This window comes from Microcaecilia unicolor, chromosome 8, assembly GCF_901765095.1.
Source record: "Microcaecilia unicolor chromosome 8, aMicUni1.1, whole genome shotgun sequence".
In the NCBI taxonomy this organism is placed as follows: Eukaryota; Metazoa; Chordata; class Amphibia; order Gymnophiona; family Siphonopidae; genus Microcaecilia; species Microcaecilia unicolor.
This window is the reverse complement of record NC_044038.1, coordinates 225,722,326-225,743,129: the sequence shown is the minus strand read 5'-3', so window position 1 is coordinate 225,743,129 and position 20,804 is coordinate 225,722,326. Positions and strand designations below refer to the sequence as shown.

Here is a 20,804-nt window from a genome sequence, read left to right as displayed (position 1 = left end):
ACTCAACCTCATCTCACACAAACTGTCTGCAAACAGGAAATGAGGGCGGGACCAGAGGAACAGCGAACCACAGCCTGTCTGAAGCGGTGTCTGTACTTGGTGGACTTGAGTGTTGCCGGCCGAGCAGGAGATAAAACATTTTAAACAGCAGCTACCACGTACGAAGGGCTGGGGCACTCGCACACGTCCTCCTTGCACTCGGAGGCCACAGAGACAGAAGGAGGGAGGCGCTGGGCGGCGGAAATCGGAGAGGGGTGTCCTGAGACGAGAAAGAGGGGGTGGAGGTCGTCAGATGAGAGAGTGGGGGGGGGGGGGGGGGGGTCCTGGTGAGGAGGGGGGAGGAGGAGGCCCTGCAACCTTGCTAGCGCCCGCTTCCTTTCTGTTGGAAATGGGCCTCTTTTATTGGTAAATAAATAAAACACCTCCTCTAGTCTTAACAGATGTTTGTGTATTCTCTCAGTGTTGCTTGCTAAGATTATTCTGTATTTACACTGTATCCCCTGTGGGGATATTTGAAGATTTTATGTATGAATCATCAGCAGTATAGTCTGTGCATCATTTGGCAAGTTTTACGACTCTTGAGGCAGGCAATGTACGCCGAAACACTGCTCCGTGTCGAGTCTTTCACCAGTTTGAGGCTTAAACATTTGACTGCTTTTCATCATTTTTTCCGGAGTGCCCCCTGATTGATTCACTTGGAAGGCTTTCCATCTATCCCTACTTTTTGCTTAAGATTGAAATATCTTGACTAATCATCAGAACTCTGTAATACCCTTTTTCCGTTTCTCTAGCACCAGCTGGCTAAATGCCTCATTGAATGAGGTACAAGGGTCTGTAATTAGAGAATGACAGGGGGGGATAAAATTTGTCCCCGGTGAGTTCTGTCTCCGTCCCCACCCCCTTCCCTGCAGGCCCCGTTTCAGTCCCTGCACAAGGATGCCTACTCCTCATTCCAGTTCTGCAGGCACATCAGCGCTGTTCAGTGCTACACTGACATGGCTGTCCTGTTTACTGCTGCTTGCTCCGCCTCTGACGTGAAGTAAATTAGTGAGGCTGGGTACAGCAATGATAAGACCATAACTATGCCTCAGGTACAAACCAAGATTGTGAGCCCCCCTGGGCCAGAGAAATATCCAGTGTACCTGAATGTAACTCACCTTGAGCTACTACTGATAAAGGTGTGAGCAAAATGGAAATATATATATATATATATGCTGCTGTTTACTATTCTGTGCCTGAGCTCCGTTCGAAAAGGAAAACTAACAGTGCCACACCAGCTGCATCAACTGAACTCCACTCCATCCTATAATTGATGGATTTTCATTCTTATGCCCTACTGCTAATCCCTAAACCACCATACACTGCAGATGATTAAAGAACAAGCTTTCTCCACAGACAAGCAGCACGGGTCACCCACACACTGGCGATGCCACAGTCAGAACTACTGAAGGATTAGCCCACCCGTATTTATTTTCAGTCTGTTCTATCTGCCCAGCCAGATGGATCTTCCTGCTGTCTGCAAATCTTTTCTGCTTCCTCTCTCTGTGTCCTTTGTCTAACTCCTATAATATTTTGTTTTCGGGCTGCCCATGCATTTGATCAAAGCTATTCAAGTAGCTCAAAATGCCGCTCTTCAGCGAATTTCCGGACTCTCTCATTTATTTACTTATTTAGATTTTGCTCGCACCTTTTTCAGTAGTAGCTCAAGGTGAGTTACATTCAGGTACTCTGGATATTTCTCTGTCCCAGGAGGGCTCACAATCTAAGTCTGTACCTGAGGCAATGGAGGGTTAAGTGACTTGTCCAAGATCACAAGGAGCAGCAGTGGGATTTGAACCGGCCACCTCTGGGGATTGCAAGACCTGTGTGCTCTAACCACTAGGCCACTCCTCCACATCACACCGATTTTGATACAATTACATTGGCTGCTAGTGTTTTCGGAGGATTGTTTTAAGTTGGTTTTAAAGGCACTGAATGATATATTTTCTTTGTGTTAATATCTACTTTAAGAATTTATAGACCTGAAGTTTGAGATCATCTGGGAAAGGTCTGCTTTATATGCCTTCTTTGAGGCAAGCGAGGCCAGATGTGTACAGAGAATCTATTTTTTATGATTGCTGGATCTGTGGTAAATAATGCATACAAATACTGTATAAATAAAATTAAAGTCAATTTTACTTAAAAAAAATCAATTTACCATATTTTCACGCAAATAACGCCCCCCCATGTAAATAAAGAGCATACACATATAACGTGTGCAAATTGTGAGTCTATGTAAAAATAAACTGGTATAATGCGCTCATGCGTGCTATATCAGTTTATTTTTCTAAGCGGCACCGACTGCAAAACTAGAATGTTTGTTTTTGCAGGCTTTTCTTTTTAGGCTCTTGCAGGCATTATTATTGCACAAGACCTGCAAAAATATTAAAGCGAAAAGAAAAAGCTTTAAAAACAAATGCTCTAATTTTGCGATTAGTGCCTCTTAGTAAAAAATACACTGGTATAGCACCACCCATGCATATAGCGCTCAGGGGGTGTGCATAGTTTGTAAAAACGCATACAACGTATACGTTATAAATCCTATCTACAATGATAAGGATGCCTTCTGAGAGAAAAGATTTAACTTATTGGATGCTCTGGCTCTCTCATGATTCATCTATCTTCCCCCTCCCCCCCCCCAATATGGTGAAAATACAAACAGCGTAACGACACATACTGGACAACGTTATGTAGTGTATATTAATGAAGCATTTCAACCTATCAGATTCCAAAAGCCAGCACTAAAGAATGGTGTTATGCAGCCTTAAAAGGAGACATTTAAATTATGTTCTCAACATATTCAGGGCCTTGCTACCAACACTCTGGATGCTGTTGCCTTCTAAGTCCCTGCACAGCCTTCCAGACAGCAGCTTCTCACCTTGTTGATATGATCGGCCTCATCTTCCTCAGGCACTGGTGGTCCCTCTTCTGACCTTTCTTTGGGGCTTTCGTCTTTGGTATCGTCAAAATAAGTTGGGCTGCTGCCAACAGACAGTTCTGATAAATTGTCCCAAGCCACATTGGAATACGCCTTTGATGCCATGGAAACAAATACACATAAAAGACGTTATAAAAGCTGCTATAAAAACTGTGATGATATCCTGCACTGGTCCATCTCTTTCTAAAAAAAAAAAAGGTTTGGACAAGTTCCTGGAGAAAAAAGTCCAGAGTCTGCTATTGAGACAGAAATGGGGAAGCCACTGCTGTCCCTGAGATTGATATGGCATGGAACCTTGCTGCTCTTTGGGATTCCGGAACCTTGCTGCTCTTTGGGATTCAGCCAGGTACTTGTGACCTAGACAGGCCACTGCTGGAAGCAGGATACTGGGCTTGATGGATCTTTGGTTTGTCCCACTGTGGCTATTCTTATGTACCTCTCTCATCCACTAAATACAAAACAGAGAAGATACACAGGGGAAAATACTGTAACTGTGTGCCTCTATACAGGCAACTACTTTTTTTTTTCCAGAATACTAGTGCAGTCAGGTATATACTTGCATATGCACTTAGGTGTGAGCACTTACATCAGCCATAGAGCTGGCATAAGTGTGTGCACCGAAATGTTGGTGCTATAAACCTAGGGCCTAATATTCAAAATGATTTAAACAACCAGGGGAAGCTCCTCACCATCTAAATCACCTGTCCAAGACTAACTAAGATGGGGGATGGGATTTTATACTCCGCCTTTCTGTAGTTACAATCAAAGTGGTTTATGTATTATATACAGGTGCTTATTTTGTACCTTGGGCAATGGAGGGTTAGGTGACTTGCCCAGAGTCACAGGGAGCTGCAGTGGGAATCGAACCCAGTTCTCCAGGATCAAAGTCTACTGCACTAACCACTAGGCTACACTAGCAACATTCCATGTAGAATCTCAAAATAGTAGCAACAGAACCTCAAATAGTAGCAACATTCCATGAAATATTCCATGTAGAATCTCAAATAAGGAAGGAGAAACGGGACATGATATACTGCCTTTCTGTGGTTTTTGCAACTACATTCAAAGCGGTTTACATAGTATATACAGGTATTTATTTGTACCCGGAGCAATGGAGGGTTAGGTGACTTGCCCAGAGTCACAGGGAGCTGCAGTGGGAATCAAACCTAGTTTCCCAGGATCAAAGCCCACTGCACTAACCACTAGGCTACTCCTCCACTAGCAACATTCCATGTAGAATCTAAAAATAGTAGCAACAGAACCTCAAATAGTAGCAATATTCCATGAAATATTCCATGTAGAATCTCAAATAAGGAAGGAGAAACGGGACTTGATACACTGCCTTTCTGTGGTTTTTGCAACTACATTCAAAGTGGTTTACATAGTATATACAGGTATTTATTTGTACCCGGAGCAATGGAGGGTTAAGTGACTTGCCCAGAGTCACAAGGAGCCGCAGTGGGAATCAAACCTAGCTCCCCTGGTTCTCAGGCTGCTGCACTAATGATTAGGCTACTCCTCCAGTGGCACGTAACCAGATAGTGCGGCTGAAAACGTCCAGTTAGCGCTTAAGCCAAAACTGGCCATTTTGGGGGCGTCCCAGGGGCGGAGTCAACACTCAGCTGGTTAAGTGCCGATATTCAGAACTTAACTGGATAAGATAACAGCATAAACAAGACAGGATAATACGCAGACCTTTCTTTATGCAGTTCTTCATAGCCGGTTAAGTGCCAAACATCACACTTAATTGGCTATATTTTAGCCGGCAACCTATACCCGGAAATTCAATGCTGGAGCCCGGACACGGGACTGAATTTCCGAGTGTAATACTGGTGGCAGTCTATGCACATAAATGTACCTCCTGCTCAGACTCCCACCTGCAAAATACGTGCCATGTAAGATATGCACGTCAGGGGCGTAGCTATGTGGGGGCATGGGCCCCCGTAGATTTGGCCCTGACCCCCAACCCCTTTGACCCCCCCCCTTCCGCCGCCATCCCTCCCCCTCCACTAGGTACCTTTGCGGTACGTGTATGTGCAGGACGTTAGACTCACAGAAACAGAAGCCTTGCAGATCAGCAACGCGGCCGCGCCGGAGAAGAGGACTTCGGCTGGCGGGGGTTGGGGACCCCCGTCAGCAAAGATACCCGGGGGGGGGGGGGGGGGGGGGGGTGGGTAGTGGTGGGGGCCAAAAATGGGGGGGGGGGGGGGGGGCTAAAATGTGCCCCCTCACCTCGGGCTCTGGACCCCCCCCCTCCTGCCGGTCTGGCTACACCCTGCCCTGATGCACGTATGTACAGAATAGCACATATGTAAGCCACACTGAGCCTGCAAATAGGTGGGAAAATGTGGGATACAAATGTAACAAATAAATAAATAAATAAAATAGCTGAATATTTGGCATGTATATGCTAGCATTCTGGACCTTTACACATTAACTGGTACTACAGTTGAATAGATTTCACAGTATAAAACCTTAAAAAAACCAAAACTGTTTAAAAAGTAACCTCACCAATCTTTTCCTACCAAAACCTCATCGTAAGCCACAAATTACTACTTCCCCTGTGGCCATTTAATATTACTCACCATAGAGGCAGCTCAGCAGTCAAGTCTGCTACAAGCTACTCAACCGGGCAATGCTAGGCTACCCATTTAGGGCTAAGGCCCACCCAACAGTAGCATATGTTTAGTGGTAGCTGGTGGGTATCCCAAGCTCCACCAGTTGAAGCTGATGGTAACGAAAACACTACTCTCCATGATACTGGCACCTGCGCATGCTCAGTTTTCAGCGCATGCCTGCGGCAGACTGCCAAGGTGGAAAGAAGTGTTTTCCCGCCAGCTGATATATTTTTTTTGGGTGGTGGTGGGGGATCACTTGGTTCCCACCCACTTCTTGCCTAGGCCCACCCAAAATCTGTTGTCTGGCTATGCCCCTGCTCCGGTTTATCGTCCAGAGATTTCTCTAGCTTTACTAAAGGTATATCCTGTATCTCTAGTGTGAATTGCTTGAGGGCTATAACCCAAAGGTTTTTACCTGCTCACCTGGGCAGTGGAGTCCACCTGAGAGACAGAACAGTCCGTAACATGGATCTCTGGAGTGTGTAAGACACTTCCACTTGAGTTCCTGGAAGCTTCTCCATCTGGCCCTTCACAAGATCCTTCTTCCAACATGGAGACAATTAGCTTGGGTACAGTACTGGCAAGCTGATTCTCCATCAACACCATGCCCTCAGGGTGATCAGGCATCACAGCGTCCACTGAGGTACCATGCTTCGCAGTGTTTTCCACGCTGGTGATCAAGGACTGATATTTTTTCTTCAGGATGACATACTTCTCTCCCTAGAAAGAAAATGTATCCAAGATGATGCAAACATATTCCATTCCTTCCCCACCCCAGTTGTTCCAGAAGCTTCTTAACCCTACAAATTGTCAATCTGGAGAGAAGTGTCCCAGAAATTATGAAGGCCTGGGCTTCCCCTTCACATATGGCTATATAACTCTACCCTTTAGTGAAAAGTGGGGGGGGGGGGGGGGGGGGGAGGAGTTTGCTTATGCTGTACTATATTGTATTTTTTACTAACTTCCTATATACCATATTGAAGCATTTTTTTTTTTTTTTGCAAAGCAGGTGGTCCCATAAATGTAAAGAAAAGATGATGACATTGTATAGAGACTTCTATAGTTCACAAGCACACCTTAATTCTGGAAAAGAACCCCAAAATCAGTAGCTTTCAGGTATTGTAACTATGTGACTCTGGGGGCTGGCCCACCCTTTAGAGGGATGGATATAATGGCACATTGTTGTGTATGTTGACTTTGCATAACATACGATTAAGCTATGCTGTGGCCAAACTGTCGGGCAGATTGGATGGACCGTACAGGTCTTCATCTTTGGTCATTTACAATGTTAAAGTAGTCAGATGCTCATAAGTGAACGTCGAGATGGTGTATAGGAAAGAAAAATCTCTTACATCTGTAACAGCCACCTATGTTCTGCTTAGACACTCTTCTCCCATGATGTAACTGAATATTTCAAGTTCAAGAATCCTGGTTTTGGTCACCCACTGTTTCAACTGAAACCAAACCAGCAACTGAAATTTGCAGTTCGGTTTCAGCAGAAACAGGACAACCCTCTCCCCCGCTATCACTCTTAGGCCCGCGTCCACCAATTACCACCCATCACCCAAAAGGCCCTTACCGGCCTACCTTTAAAGTTTCCTAGTGGTCTAAGTAGCTCTTCAGGGCAAGACCGATCCCCAGTTTCTCCTGCCCCTGCCGGATCCACAGCCATTTCGAGATTGAAAACAGCCTATGCTGGCTGCAGAACTGACAAGGGCAAGAGTGACTGGGGATCACTCTTGCCCTGAAGAGCCACTAGACTACCAGGAGATTTAAAGGGCCTTCAAGAGGTCGCAGAGAGCGACTGCTTGGGGGTGGGGGGAGGGTCAGCCAAAAGTGCACTGGTATTTTCAGCTGAAACTCGAACCTGGATTTTGGTTGGCTTCCGTTTCAGATTATTTGTTAACATACTATTAGCAAAGTCGGTGGTCATGGCAGAATTTCTGAATTGTGGTTGGCTAAGAGAGAAAACCAGTAACCAAATACACACTGAATCTGGGGGGGGGGGGGGGGGGGGGGGGAGCAGTTCACCCTACAGTATTGTGCTAAGAAATCCAGAGGCTGATGCAGAAAGCTGCAGGTAGAACCACACGCTTCTACTGTGAGCGTAATACTTTGGCACAATGCAAGTTATGTCTATGCAAATAATGTGGGCAAATTGGAGGGAGCCTGCTGGACACATGCATACAAAGGTTTTGCAATATATACAGCTTTTTGTGTGTGTGTGTCAGCACACATCAGTGCCTCATTCTGCACATAATTATCAGCCTCACAATAATTTCTTGCACATAAGCTTTTTGCTAGATCGATATTTATATAGGTCTGAAATACAAACTAATGCACTCATCAACCTTTTCCTATATGAGCACGCAATTCTGGAAAGCATTGCCACGCAACCTAAAAGCGACCTATGAACTGACCAACTTCCATAAACTACTAAAGACCCATCTCTTTGACAAGATATACCACAAAGACCAAAACATGTGAAAATCCCATTTATATCCAGAAATGTTTAATAATGCCTTCTGTTATATTACTATCATGTATTCTACTACCATGCATTCCAAAATCCTTCTGTAACACCAAATGTCTACTCCCTTCTCATTTCCACTATCCATGATGTATTGTAAGCCACATTGAGCCTGCAAAGAGGTGGGAAAATGTGGGCTACAAATGCAACAAATAAATAAATAAATAAGCAAGCAAGCAAGCAAGCAAGCAAGCAGAACAGATGCAATGTGTGCTGTCACTTTTGTTCTGACATGGGCAGTCTTTTAAACATGCAGGTATTTCTTCTGGTTGCAAAAGTCAAAACTTGTGATTGGCTGCCCCAGACCCGGCAAAAAAAGTTTCCATATTGTCCACATGGCAAAAGACACTTTTCCTTCTGGGCACTGCCTGGAATACTAAATGGCCTCATTACTATATATTTTAATGTAATGTGTGGCCATGTCTTCTTTGCGAGTTAACACTTGCACAATCCCTCTCCACCTAGCAGTCAGCTCCCACAGCACAAGTGGATGTGCAGAGGGACAAGCAGACTGGCAGTGATGATATGGTTTGGAAAGCTGGCTATACTTACAGCCTCTTGCTTCACAACTGCCACTTTGTTAATGATATCCTTGAAGGTCTCCCGGTGTTGAGCTAAAAAACAGAATAAAAAAGCAGTTAAGGAGAAGACTGAAAACCCGGGGCACATCTTGTCACATTTCTAAAAAGTTAACACTGAAAAAGCAAATCTAAATGGAACAGCCATGTTTGCATACTCTGAGCACTCTACCAAAACCCTTATCCACACTCCTATCACCTCCCGTCTTGATTATTGCCACCTACTACTCACCGGCCTCCCTCTTAGCCATCTCTCTCCTCTTCAATCAACCCAAAACTCTGATGCGAGACTCGTTTTCTGCCAAAGTCGCTATGCCCACATTAGCTCTCTCCTTAAGTCACTTCACTGGCTCCCTATCCGTTTCCGTATTCTATTCAAACTTCTCTTATTGGGCTCCATATCCGTTTCCGTATTCTATTCAAACTTCTCCTATTGACCTATAAGTGCATTCACTCTGCTGCTCCCCAGTACCTCTCCACTCTTTTCTCCCCCTACATTCCCCCTCGAGTGCTCCGTTCTGTTGATAAACCTCTCTTGTCCGTCCCTTTCTCCTCTACTGCTAATGCAAGACTCCGTTTCTTTTATCTCACTGCACCTCACGCCTGGAATGGACTTCCCGAGCCTGTACGTCTAGCCCCATCTTTAGCCGTTTTCAAGTCCAAACTCAAAACCCACCTCTTTACCACTGCTTTTGACTCCTAACTCACTTGCCCCGTCCTTTATCCTCACCTCTTTATTCCCTTACCCTTAGTTGTTCTGCCTGTTTACCTGTCTTATCTAGATTGTAAGCTCTTTGAGCAAGGACTGTCTTCTGTGTATGGTGTACAGCGCTGTGTATGTCTTGCAGCGCTATAGAAATGATAAGTAGATAGATACTTCAAGCCATTGTTTGAGGAGAATGCTCCTTCAGTTTATAACAAAAAAGGTGTGATTGTGCTTGGATTGTGGGATTGATTTACAAAGGTTCAGCTCCCATTCTGGGTTAATGGGGGAAAAAGCTTAATGAGTCAGACCTCTGTAGCTAGTTTCAACAAGAACTGGGATTAATTTACTTGAAAATCTGACCAGTTTATGACCTCAGAACATCAGCAAAGTGTTGTTTTCCTGATGTTTCCTCTAAGTTGCTTTCTAAAAGTCAATTAATTCAACATTCGGCTGCAAAATTCATTTTTTTAAAAATCTCAAATAGATCAAGTGACTCCTTTATTGAAGGAGTTACACTGGCTACCAATTCAAGCTTGGATTCATTTTAAAGTGTTATGCTTAGTTTTTAAGACCTTAATGGGTGCTTGTCCAGAAGATTTATCTCTGTTGGTGAGAATGCTAAATTTTAATGCAACCTCTAGAAGGTGTAATCATTTACTTCTGGCCTTTCCTATGATCAAGAATGTGAGATTTAAGGCTTTATTTCCCACTTTTTTCTATTTTTTAGCTGTTCAATTATGGAATGATCTCCTGGTGGAATTGCGCTCAATGAGTTATTACTCTTTTCGTAAAGAACTGAAAACATATTGTTTCATATTAAGTAGAATATGATGTTATGCTTTTTCAAAATAATTTTATTCCTGTAATACTTTGTAATTCCTGATGTGTGTGTTATCAGCCTCTTGATATTGTATTCTCGCCTTCAATCTCAGCTTCAGAGAGCAGGCGGTTGATAAGTCTCATATAACACAACAACAATGCAAAGGGATATCGTGTTTCCCTTCTCACATGTATCCCATTGTCACAAGGCCTTTGAGATTAGTATACCAGATCTCATTGCCAGAACATCTAAATACTGGTGCTTTCCAGTGACAATAAGAGTGGAAGCTTCCACAAAGTTTTAGAATGCAACTCCTGCATTGTTTCATTGCACAACATGGTATTTTTCTATCAGGACAACATTAATTAAAATGATAAAGCTCTACATGTTAAATAAACTGTATTTGGTTACGCAAGTAACCATTCTCTACTGAAGGGCTGTCGCCAAAAGTCCAGCCTTGGGTGCCAACTTGGAGGAAAAAGGGCAAGAGCATCATATTGACCTTTTCAGCCAGCTTACAAGCATGCGAGACCATAAGTGGGAATACCACAAACAGCACTTCCAGTGAGCTGAGAGCAACTGCCCTGCCTTACAAAGAGACGCTTAAGACAGACCTAGAAAGGGATCTGGGAGTCATCGTTGACAAGACGTTGAAAACTTCTGCTCAGTGTGCTGCGGTGGCTAAGAAAGCGCACAGAATGTTGAGTGTTATTAGGAAAGGGATGGAAAACAAACACGAGGACATTATAATGCCCTCTCCTCAGGTCACTTCACTGGCTTCCGATCAGATACCGCATACAGTTCAAGCTTCTCTTTCTCACCTACAAATGCACTCAGTCTGCAGCCCCTCATTACCTCTCCACCCTCATCTCCCCTTACGTTCCCGCCCGAAACCTCCACTCACAGGACAAATCCCTCCTCTCAGTACCCTTCTCCACCACCGCCAACTCCGGGCTCTGCCCATTCTGCCTCGCCTCAACTTCCTGAGGCCCTACGCCAAGCCACCTACCTACCCATCTTCAAATCCTTGCTCAAAGCCCACCTCTTCAATGTTGCCTTCGGCACCTAACCTGATACCTCTCAAGGAACCTAGACTGCCCCAATTTGACTGCCACTACTTGATTGTCTGTACATTTGTCAATTAGATTGTAAGCTCTCAGAGACTGTCCTTCTATGTTATATTGTACAGCGCTGCATAACCCTAGTAGCGCTTTAGAAATGTCAAATAGTAGTAGTAGTAGTGTATCGCTCCATGGTGCGACCGCACCTCGAATACTGTGTCCAATTCTGGTCGCCGCATCTCAAAAAAGATATGAAGGAATTGGAGAAGGTGCAGAGAAGGGCGATGAAAATGATAAAAGGGATAGAAATACTTCCCCTATGAGGAAAGGCTAAGATGGTTAGGGCTCTTCAGCTTGGAGAAAAGGCGGCTGAGGGGTGATATGATAGAAGTCTACAAGATAATGAGCAGAGTAGAGCGGACAGATGTGAAGCGCTTGTTTACACTTTCAAACAATAATGCAACCAGGGGACACAAGATGAAGCTAGAATATGGTAGATTTAAAACAAATAGGAGAAAGTTTTTCTTTACTCAGCGTGTAGTTGGACTCTGGAACTTGTTGCCGGAGAATGTAGTGGCAGCAGCTGGCCTTACTGAGTTTAAGGGGGGTTTGGGCAGATTCCTGAAGGAAAAGTCCATTGAACATTATTATAATTTTTTTTTTTTTTTTTTTTGGGGGGGGGGGGGGGGGGGGGGGGTTGCCGGGTTCTTGAAGCCTGGATTGGCCACTGTTGGAGACAGGATGCTGGGCTTGATGGACCCTTGGTCTTTTCCCAGTATGGCGGTGCTTATGTGCTTAAGACCGAATGCAGGTTCATGCTTTAAATGGACAGTTTATAGAACAGGGGGTCCCCATACTTTTCAAGAGAAGGGACACACAAGCTATTTCAAATTAACGTTGATAAGACTCAAGTGATGTTGTTCGGAAATTGTGGGGAAGAACAGATTCCCGATTCAATTAAATTGTGCGATAATGGTGTGTGCTTGAAATCAGAGGTTCGTAATTTGAGAGTTATTCTAGATGTCTCATTGAATTCCAAACCACATATTAAAAAGGTGATTCAGAATTCTTTTTTTTTTTTTTTAAGTTGAAGATATTGAGCAGATTGAAGGGTTGCATTCCTGCTTAAGAATTTAGGCTGATGGATCACAGTTTGGTGATTAGTGGCTTGGATTACTCTAATGCTCTATATCTGGGTTTAGCTAAATCCAGTGTTAGAGCTTTGCAAGTTGTCTAAAATTTAGCGGCTAGATTGGTATCTGGGCAGTCACTTTTTTTTTACATATGTCCCCAATTCTGAAGAATTTCCACTAGTTATCAGTGCAGATAAGAATTCAGTTTAAAGTCTTTTATTAATTCACTAGTAAAAAAAAAGCCCGTTTCTCACTGAAATGAAACGGGCCATTAATGTTTTTAAGGGAAGTTCCAGCATCCCCCCTCCCTCCCTCTCAATTCTGACTAGTGAGCTAATGATATTGTTCTTCCCAGCCAGTACCACTGCAAAACAGGCCATTTTGCCCTGGAATACTTATGTATCATCCACATGCAATCTGTTCCCCAATTCCTTATTTTTTAAAAATAATTTTCCTTTCTTCATAACACTTCTTCATTTTTTCCCCTTTTCATCACATATCTAGTAGCGCTTTAGAAATGATAAGTAGTAGTAGTATGTTTCTCTGCAGACCCACCTTTTCCCCTTCACTTATATCAAGTTCTGCCTATTGTTCTATCAGTCCCTCGTGTTATGGCATAGGTTGTGGAGTCTGCAGACAGTTTTGATAATTTCCCCATTTACATACATAGTAACATAGTAGATGACGGCAGAAAAAGACCTGCACGGTCCATCCAGTCTGCCCAACAAGATAAACTCATATGTGCTACTTTTTGTGTATACCTTACCTAGATTTGTACCTGTCCTTTTCAGGGCACAGACCGTATAAGTCTGCCCAGCACTATCCCCGCCTCCCAACCACCAGCCCCACCTCCCACCACCGGCTCTGGCACAGACCGTATAAGTCTGCCCAGCACTATCCCCGCCTCCCAACCACCAGTCCCGCCTCCCGCCACCGGTTCTGGCACTTAGTTATCTTGCCTTGGGAATTAAAGGGGTTTGGAAAGGAAAAGAACGTGAACAAATTATTAGCCAAGTAGACCTTGGAAGGCTACTCACAGGAAAGATTTTTTTTTTTTTTGGGGGGGGGGGGGGGGGGGCAGCAAAATACTTCCTAGTAGCCCTGACTGACCATTCTTAGATGCAGCAGCCTGGGTCTGAAGGACCTTTGTTCTGACCCAGTATGGCATCTCTTATGTTTCTACAATGCACATGTCCCTCTCCTTGGTAGCTCCTTTTCCAGCAAAGATCAACTCCGCTCTGCGATGCCCTACTTTTGGCCTCCTGCTCTTCTCTGGGGCTGGCACAGTCGGCTGCTTCTCTTTTTGGGGGAGGTGCCCCTGTTGTGGCATGTAGTTTAAACTTTTCTGAATCAGTGTTTGCATCTCTGTTGAGTAGTAAAGGGAGAATCAGACGGGGGAAAAACATGCCCAGCCATGGTCTGCTTAAGATGTAGTAACATCAGGAAAAGAGGCAAGAGAGAGGTAGGCTATCAGGTAGCCACTTTGGCCCATGCAGCAGTAGCTTCTGTCCTCCTCAATTCCAAATTTGCCAATGCAAGTTAACAGAGCTGCAAATGGATTGTGGGGGCAGTCAGCATAAGAGGGAACCTGGGAGCAGGGACAGAAGACTACAGAGTGAACTGGGCTGTGACAACTGCATCAGGCAAAGGAAAAGAGTTTCCAACAAGTGGGGTGGGGGTGAATTTGACTCCACAGTGCAGGCCTGATACACTATCTGACAGCAACAGCAGAGACACAGGATGGCGACACACCAGCTGGGGGAAGGTTCTACTTGTCAAAGGTGTGTTGGGACAATAAATCTGGAATAGGTTCTGTTTTCTTAATGCACACAACATCGACTCAGTATTAACATCCTGACCTCAATATTTGCCAACCAGTTAATGATGATTTCGCCTGTTTGTTTAGATGACCTCATTCAGCAACTTTAGAGTCATTAGTTTCTCAATCTCCACTGCGCACATAAAACTGCAGAAATAGGGCCACTAGTGTCCTATCCTCCAATTTCCAACTGTAGCTACAACAACTGCAGGCCCCTAAGCTGGGCTCAGCACAGACCTACACTGCTCCTCCATCTCTGTCCATTGCCAGACTCTTCCCCACTGGGCACCTGATGCTATTCTATTTACTTGTCGTCCCCCTTCTCCTCCACCGCTAACTCCAGGCTTTGCTCCTTTTCTCTCGCGGCACCTTATGCCTGGAATAGACTTCCTGGACCTCTACGTCTAGCTCCATCTCTACCTGTTTTCAAATCTATGCTGAAAACCCACCTTTTCACCACTGCTTTTGGCTCCTAACCACTACAATTCCCCTATCCTTGTTCCTTCTCACCCAGTTCTTTCCTCGCCCTTGTCTTGTCCAGTGGTGTACCAAGGGGGGGGGGGGGGGGGGGGCAGTCCGCCCCGGGTGCACGCCGCGGCGCGCGCCTGCTCCGAGTTCGCTAACTTCGCTCGTTCGCTGCAGCTCCCTCTGCCCCGGAACAGAGGGAGCTGCAGCGAATGAGCGAAGTTAGCGAACTTGGAGCAGCTGTGCGCCACGGCACCCCCCCCCCCCCAGTGGCGTGCACCTGGGGGGGGGGGGGTGTCATTTCGCCAGAGGGGGGGGGAGGTGTCATTTAGCAGGGGGGAGCGCATCGGCGATCCGCCTTGGGTGCCATCCAGCCCAGTAACGCCACTGGTCTTGTCTGTCTGTATTTTTTAGATTGTAAGCTCTATGGAGCAGGGACTGTCTGTCTGTGTCAGATGTTCAGCGCTGCGTGCGTCTGGTAGCGCTATACAAATAATAATACTTTTTGTAGCTGACAGTTCCTCTTCCACCCACCCCGGGAGCAGCTGTTCCTCCTTCTCACTTACCTCGGAGCTGGGGGTCTCCGTGGCTAATGAATTCTCGATATCGGCTTAGCAGCTCGGAATTTTTGGCTTTCCCACCCTCTGCGGCAAGGAACCGCAGCAGCTCCTCCTCGCTCAGGCTCCCCATCCCCTTACAGCATCGCAACAGTCCCTGCCAGCGCTCACACACCTCAACTCCTAATCAATATCGCCAAAGGGCCGGCTTTCCCGCCCAACCCAGCTGCTGCCTCAGAAGCGGGATATTTCTTTTGCACGGCGAGTATGTTCGGTTGGGTTTTTTAAACTAAGCCACCGACAGCTCTTCCGCGCGCCCAACTTCCAGCTCGCGCCGCACCTCTCGAGGAACAGGGATAGGGAGAGCGAGGGGGAGTTGATACGCGTTCCTCCTCCTGCGCATGCGCACCACACGGGCAAACGTAACGGACTGGGGCCGCCCGCGGGGAAACCTGTTGCTACCCGTGGACATCTGGCCTCTTCTGCGCCTGGAAAAATAGGCATGGGGGGGGGGGGGGGGGGGGGTAGAGTTTGAAGGAGTCGCTCCGAGAGAGCCACGGGTTGCACCCCACCCCCACCCCCTTTGGAAAGTTCATGCCTCTCTCGGTAAGTACTTCGTTTAGATGGTGCTACGGAAATCTTTGGCCTTCTTGCCACCCTTTCGTGGATCTGGTTTTGATGAGGGGCGTAGCTAGACTTCCAAGTGGGAGGGGGCCAGAGCACAAGGTGAGGGGGTACATGTTACATAGTAACATAGTAGATGACGGCGGAAAAAGACCTGCACGGTCCATCCAGTCTGCCCTACAAGATAAACTCATATCTGCTACTTTTTGTGTATACCCTACCTTGATTTGTTCCTGTCCTCTTCAGGGCACAGACCGTATAAGTCTGCCCAGCACTATCCCCGCCTCCCACCACCGGCTCTGGCACAGAACGTATGCCCAGCACTATTCCCGCCTCCCAACCACCAGTCCCGCCTCCCACCACCGGTTCTGGCATAGACCCTGAAATTGGTTGCTTCCACGAATGCCTTGGCTGACGGGGGTCCCCCAGCCTCCACCAGCTTAAGACTTTGGCCAGCGCTGCCTCCCTTTAGTCAAACTGAACATTCTCAATTTCATTAAAGGGAGTGTGGCCAACGTGAGGGGAAGAGAGAGCAGGGTAGGTGTCGCTGCTGCAGACCAGTGCTGGGCAAAGTCTTCAGCTGGCAGGGGCCCAGGCCCCCGTGGCCCCACCTAGCTACACCACCATGGAATTTGCAGAGGAGCAGCAGCTGTGTATGGCCATGATTTCGGAGTCCTTTACCCTTCCACAAGCAGCAGGAGGATGAGAAGTCCTTGGGAGCACATGGGTGTTGTATCCCACATTTTCCCACCTATTTGCAGGCTCAATGTGACTTACATAGTACTGTAAAGGCGTTCGCCAATTCCGGTATAAACAGTTACACAGTGATGGTTATTGTAGAATAAGGTTCATATGAAACAAACATTAGGGAATCGTATAGAGGAAGAGTTAAGTTATATCCGTTACGTTCGTTGGTTTCGTAGTAAGTTGGGTTGGTAGGTTATGCCTTTTTGAACAGGTTAGTTTTTAATGATTTCCGGAAGTTTAGGTGATCATAAGTTGTTTTCACGGCTTTTGGTAATGCGTTCCATAGTTGTGTGCTTATGTAGGAAAAGCTGGATGCATAAGTTGATTTGTATTTGAGTCCTTTGCAGCTTGGGTAGTGGAGGTTTAGATAGGCTTCAGCAGGATCCTCCCAAAGGTTAGCAATCACAGATAAATGACTAAAATAGGGGCCGATGCAGAAAGCGGTATCCTCTCCCCCAAACTCCATGGGTAATTATAGCATCTCGACAATACTTTGAACCTATCTCATTCACAGGAAGCTAATGTAAATCCCTCAAAATAGGGTTATGTAGGTTTTTTTCTTTTTTCAGACCAATAATTTGGCAGCTGTATTTTGCAAAAGTTGTAGCAGACTGAGGCAAATCTTTGATTCTGAAAAGCAGATGGGCAAGCTACTCCAAATCGGATGGAGGATGAAGAAGCAGACACGGTGAAGAAAATAAAGAACCTTTATTGTAGAAAGTCGGATACAACACAGACCGACGTGGCCACTTCAGGGGCGATATAGAGGTGTGGTGCTATCACTTCAAGCTAGTTAAAAATATGGTTTGTAACACACCCAGGAAAAACAGAGCATTTTGACACAGAGGGAGGCACAGTTATAGTATCCAATTTGCGTGAGCACTAAAGCGGCAAAATCTTTCCGTCTAGATACGGTTTAAGCTGGGGAATCAGCCTATGGTTAATGTAGATAATCAAAATCAGTCATCACTTACCTTGTTTAAAAAGGCATACCCTACCGATCCAACTTAAATGCCTAATCTCTGTAACACAATGTTATAATGCCGTTGTATCGCTCCATGGTGCGACCGCACCTGGAGTATTGTGTTCAGTACTGGTCTCCGTATCTCAAAAAAGATATAGTAGAATTGGAAAAGGTACAGCGAAGGGCGACGAAAATGATAGTGGGGATGGGACGACTTACCTATGAAGAGAGGCTGAGAAGGCTAGGGCTTTTCAGCTTGGAGAAGAGACGGCTGAGGGGAGATATGATAGAAGTGTATAAAATAATGAGTGGAATGGATCGGGTGGATGTGAAGCGACTGTTCACGCTATCCAAAAATACTAGGACTAGAGGGCATGAGTTGAAGCTACAGTGTGGTAAATTTAAAACAAATCGGAGAAAATTTTTCTTCACCCAACGTGTAATTAGACTCTGGAATTTGTTGCCGGAGAACGTGGTACGGGCGGTTAGCTTGACGGAGTTTAAAAAGGGGTTAGATAGATTCCTAAAGGACAAGTCCATAGACCGCTATTAAATGGACTTGGAAAAATTCCGCATTTTTAGGTATAACTTGTCTGGAATGTTTTTACGTTTGGGGAGCGTGCCAGGTGCCCTTGACCTGGATTGGCCACTGTCGGTGACAGGATGCTGGGCTAGATGGACCTTTGGTCTTTCCCAGTATGGCACTACTTATGTACTTATGTAACATGTAATGGACATAACGGACATTTAAGCACCGGGTGCATACAGCCTAAACATCAATTTTAGAAAAACAACACAACCAAACTAAAGCACGTAATGGACATAACACAACTCTTCCGTTCTCTGATTCCCTAATGTGGCTGTGCCACATGAACTTGATCTTACCACAACATCACCCTGTATTTGTTCACACCGGAGCCTGCAAAGGCCTCTCCGGTACTATGTAAGCCACATTGTGGGATACAAATGTAACAAATAAATAAAAAATAAAATAAATAAGTCAGATGTAACCCCCCCCCCCCCCAAAAAAAAAAAAAACACCCGGTGTCTCAAACCAGCTGTACCTTCTTTGCAAAAAGCTTATGGTGCCATTTTCAAAGTGCAGACTTACATAGTAACTAACCTATGTAACTTTCTAAATCTATGAAAATGAACCTCCACATGCATAGTTTACCAGTACCAACAGGGTTGGTGTATAGGCAAGAAGGCAGGAATCCATATGCAAGTGTTCAGATTAAATGTATTCATTCCAAATTATTTGGAACTACCATTCTGTATTCATCTTTTACGTTAAGGGTTAGGAACTTCCAGCCCATGGGGTTGCGCCTTCCAGTTTTCAGAAAAGCCTCCCACTTATCCCACCAGTTCTCCTTTCTCCTTCGAAACTTCTTATGGCAGCAGGAGCTGTTGGTGTGATCCTGCCACTGTATTCGCTCCTCTCCTCCTGCAAATGTATTCTACAAAGCACAGTAGGTGCGATCAGACAAGATCCTCGCCCCAACTTTCGTCTTTTTGTAGAATTATGAGCACAGTCATGCACTATGGAATGGGTCAAAAAGGCCAGAGATTGATAAGTCTGTGTGACTCTGGAATCTATCAGAGATTGACGAGCCTGCTGGACTGTGGAATTTATGGTCTATTATGATACCCTTACGTGCATGCAGGCTTGGGAAAGAGCTGTGTTAGTCCACTCTTAAAGGTAATCAATAGAAACCAAACAAAATTAAAACATGGAAAAGAAAATAAGATGATACCTTTTTTATTGGACATAACTTAATACATTTCTTGATTAGCTTTCGAAGGTTGCCCTTCTTCATCAGATCGGAAATAAGCAAATGTGTTAGCTGACAGTGTAGATAACAGTCCCTCATAGATGGTCTAGCAGTGTGGGTAGGAGATGTGCATGGGGACTTCAAAGCATTCCATAGTCTAGCAGGATGTTTGTGGGGAGGGGAGGGGAGGGTGATAAGCAGTGAAATACAACTTATGGTTTATAGTGGGCTAGAAAACCCAGATCCTTGTTAAGTCCTTGTTAAGGCTTGGGAAAGAAACTAGTGTAAACAAAAAGGGAGAATGTGGTTTAAACAGGTTTAGGAAAGCAGATGGTGAGAACCAGATAATAATCTATGAGAAGGATGATTTGCAGAAAAAGCCATGTAAATAATTGTTTGAAACAAACGATATAAGCTGCTGAATCAGAACAGTATTTCAGAGATGCAGACAGTGAACACCTTTTTATGTAACTGTACTGATCTCTCATGAGAAACTATAATTATATCTGTACTTGGTAAGTAAATAAAATTGACTCTCGTATGCATGTAGCCTTGGTTTCTTTTATCCTCCCAAATTGTGGATGGCTGGTACATGCTAATATTTGGGAAGGGGTACAAGGAAAACATTTTTTACTGCCTTAGAGGTAGGAGTAGAGAGATGCGGTAGCTGTGTTAGTCCACTTTTAAAGGTAATCAATAGAAATAAAGCAAAATAAAACATGGAAAAGAAAATAAGATGATACCTTTTTTTATTGGACATAACAGTACATTTTTTGATTAGCTTTTGAAAGTAGCGCACTCTAATGTAAGCAAAGTTGCAGTTGAGGGGTGTTCTAACTCAATTTATTTTTCAAATATGGAAGACCATTTCCTTGGAGGGTTTGCAAGGGCAATGATAAAATCTTTAAATGCATTCAAAAGCCAATCGACATCTGGTGTAATTTACATTAACAGGGAATAGTGGATGTATATTTAGGGCATGCTAACACGGTCCTTGCTGATGCACTTTACAGATCTATTGGGCTGCTGTTAAAACATGGCCCACTGACTGTACAAAAAGAGTTCAAATTTCAAAAAGGGTGATGTCTCCATAATAAACTATTGCTTAAAAATAGTCATTAATACAACTTAGCAGCAATATAATTAAAGATTAAATAAAGGATCCAAAATCACAGCTAGATTCTTGACTTAATTATCTATGGCGGCCATCAAAGACATAGGATATCGCTTCCTCATTCCTGATGATGAGCATATCTGTTTTGGAGGAGTAATGTTGCCATGCTACTCCAGTTCACATAAAGATTAGCAAAAGGAGTTCTGAGACAGAAGTATCAGAAACTGGGGTAGATGGGAGGTGCTTGTGCTAACTGGAAAGAGCTTCCCATCACCCCTCAGGAAGTGACTATGGTACTGAAAAAATAATTGGCATAGCA

At 44.8% G+C, this 20,804-nt stretch overlaps 1 protein-coding gene across 6 annotated transcripts in view; it reads right to left on the bottom strand.

Moving 5' to 3' along the window:
* LOC115475562 (ankyrin repeat domain-containing protein SOWAHA-like) overlaps positions 1 to 15,713 on the bottom strand; it is a 41,982-nt gene extending 26,269 nt beyond the window's left edge. For 2 of the 6 annotated variants that reach the window (XM_030211370.1, XM_030211371.1), the window contains exons 1-4: positions 15,274 to 15,710; positions 8,678 to 8,739; positions 6,019 to 6,315; positions 2,918 to 3,070 (exon numbers count right to left, since the gene is read on the bottom strand). In XM_030211370.1, the coding sequence (XP_030067230.1) occupies positions 2,918 to 3,070; positions 6,019 to 6,315; positions 8,678 to 8,739; positions 15,274 to 15,397 (636 nt within the window). In that variant the 5' untranslated portion in view covers positions 15,398 to 15,710. Of the gene's footprint in view, positions 1 to 2,917; positions 3,071 to 6,018; positions 6,316 to 8,677; positions 8,740 to 15,273 lie in introns of all 6 variants that reach the window. The other 4 variants (XM_030211373.1, XM_030211376.1, XM_030211372.1 and 1 more) reach the window with 3 other exon arrangements.
* Between the last annotated feature and the right edge of the window lie 5,091 nt (positions 15,714 to 20,804).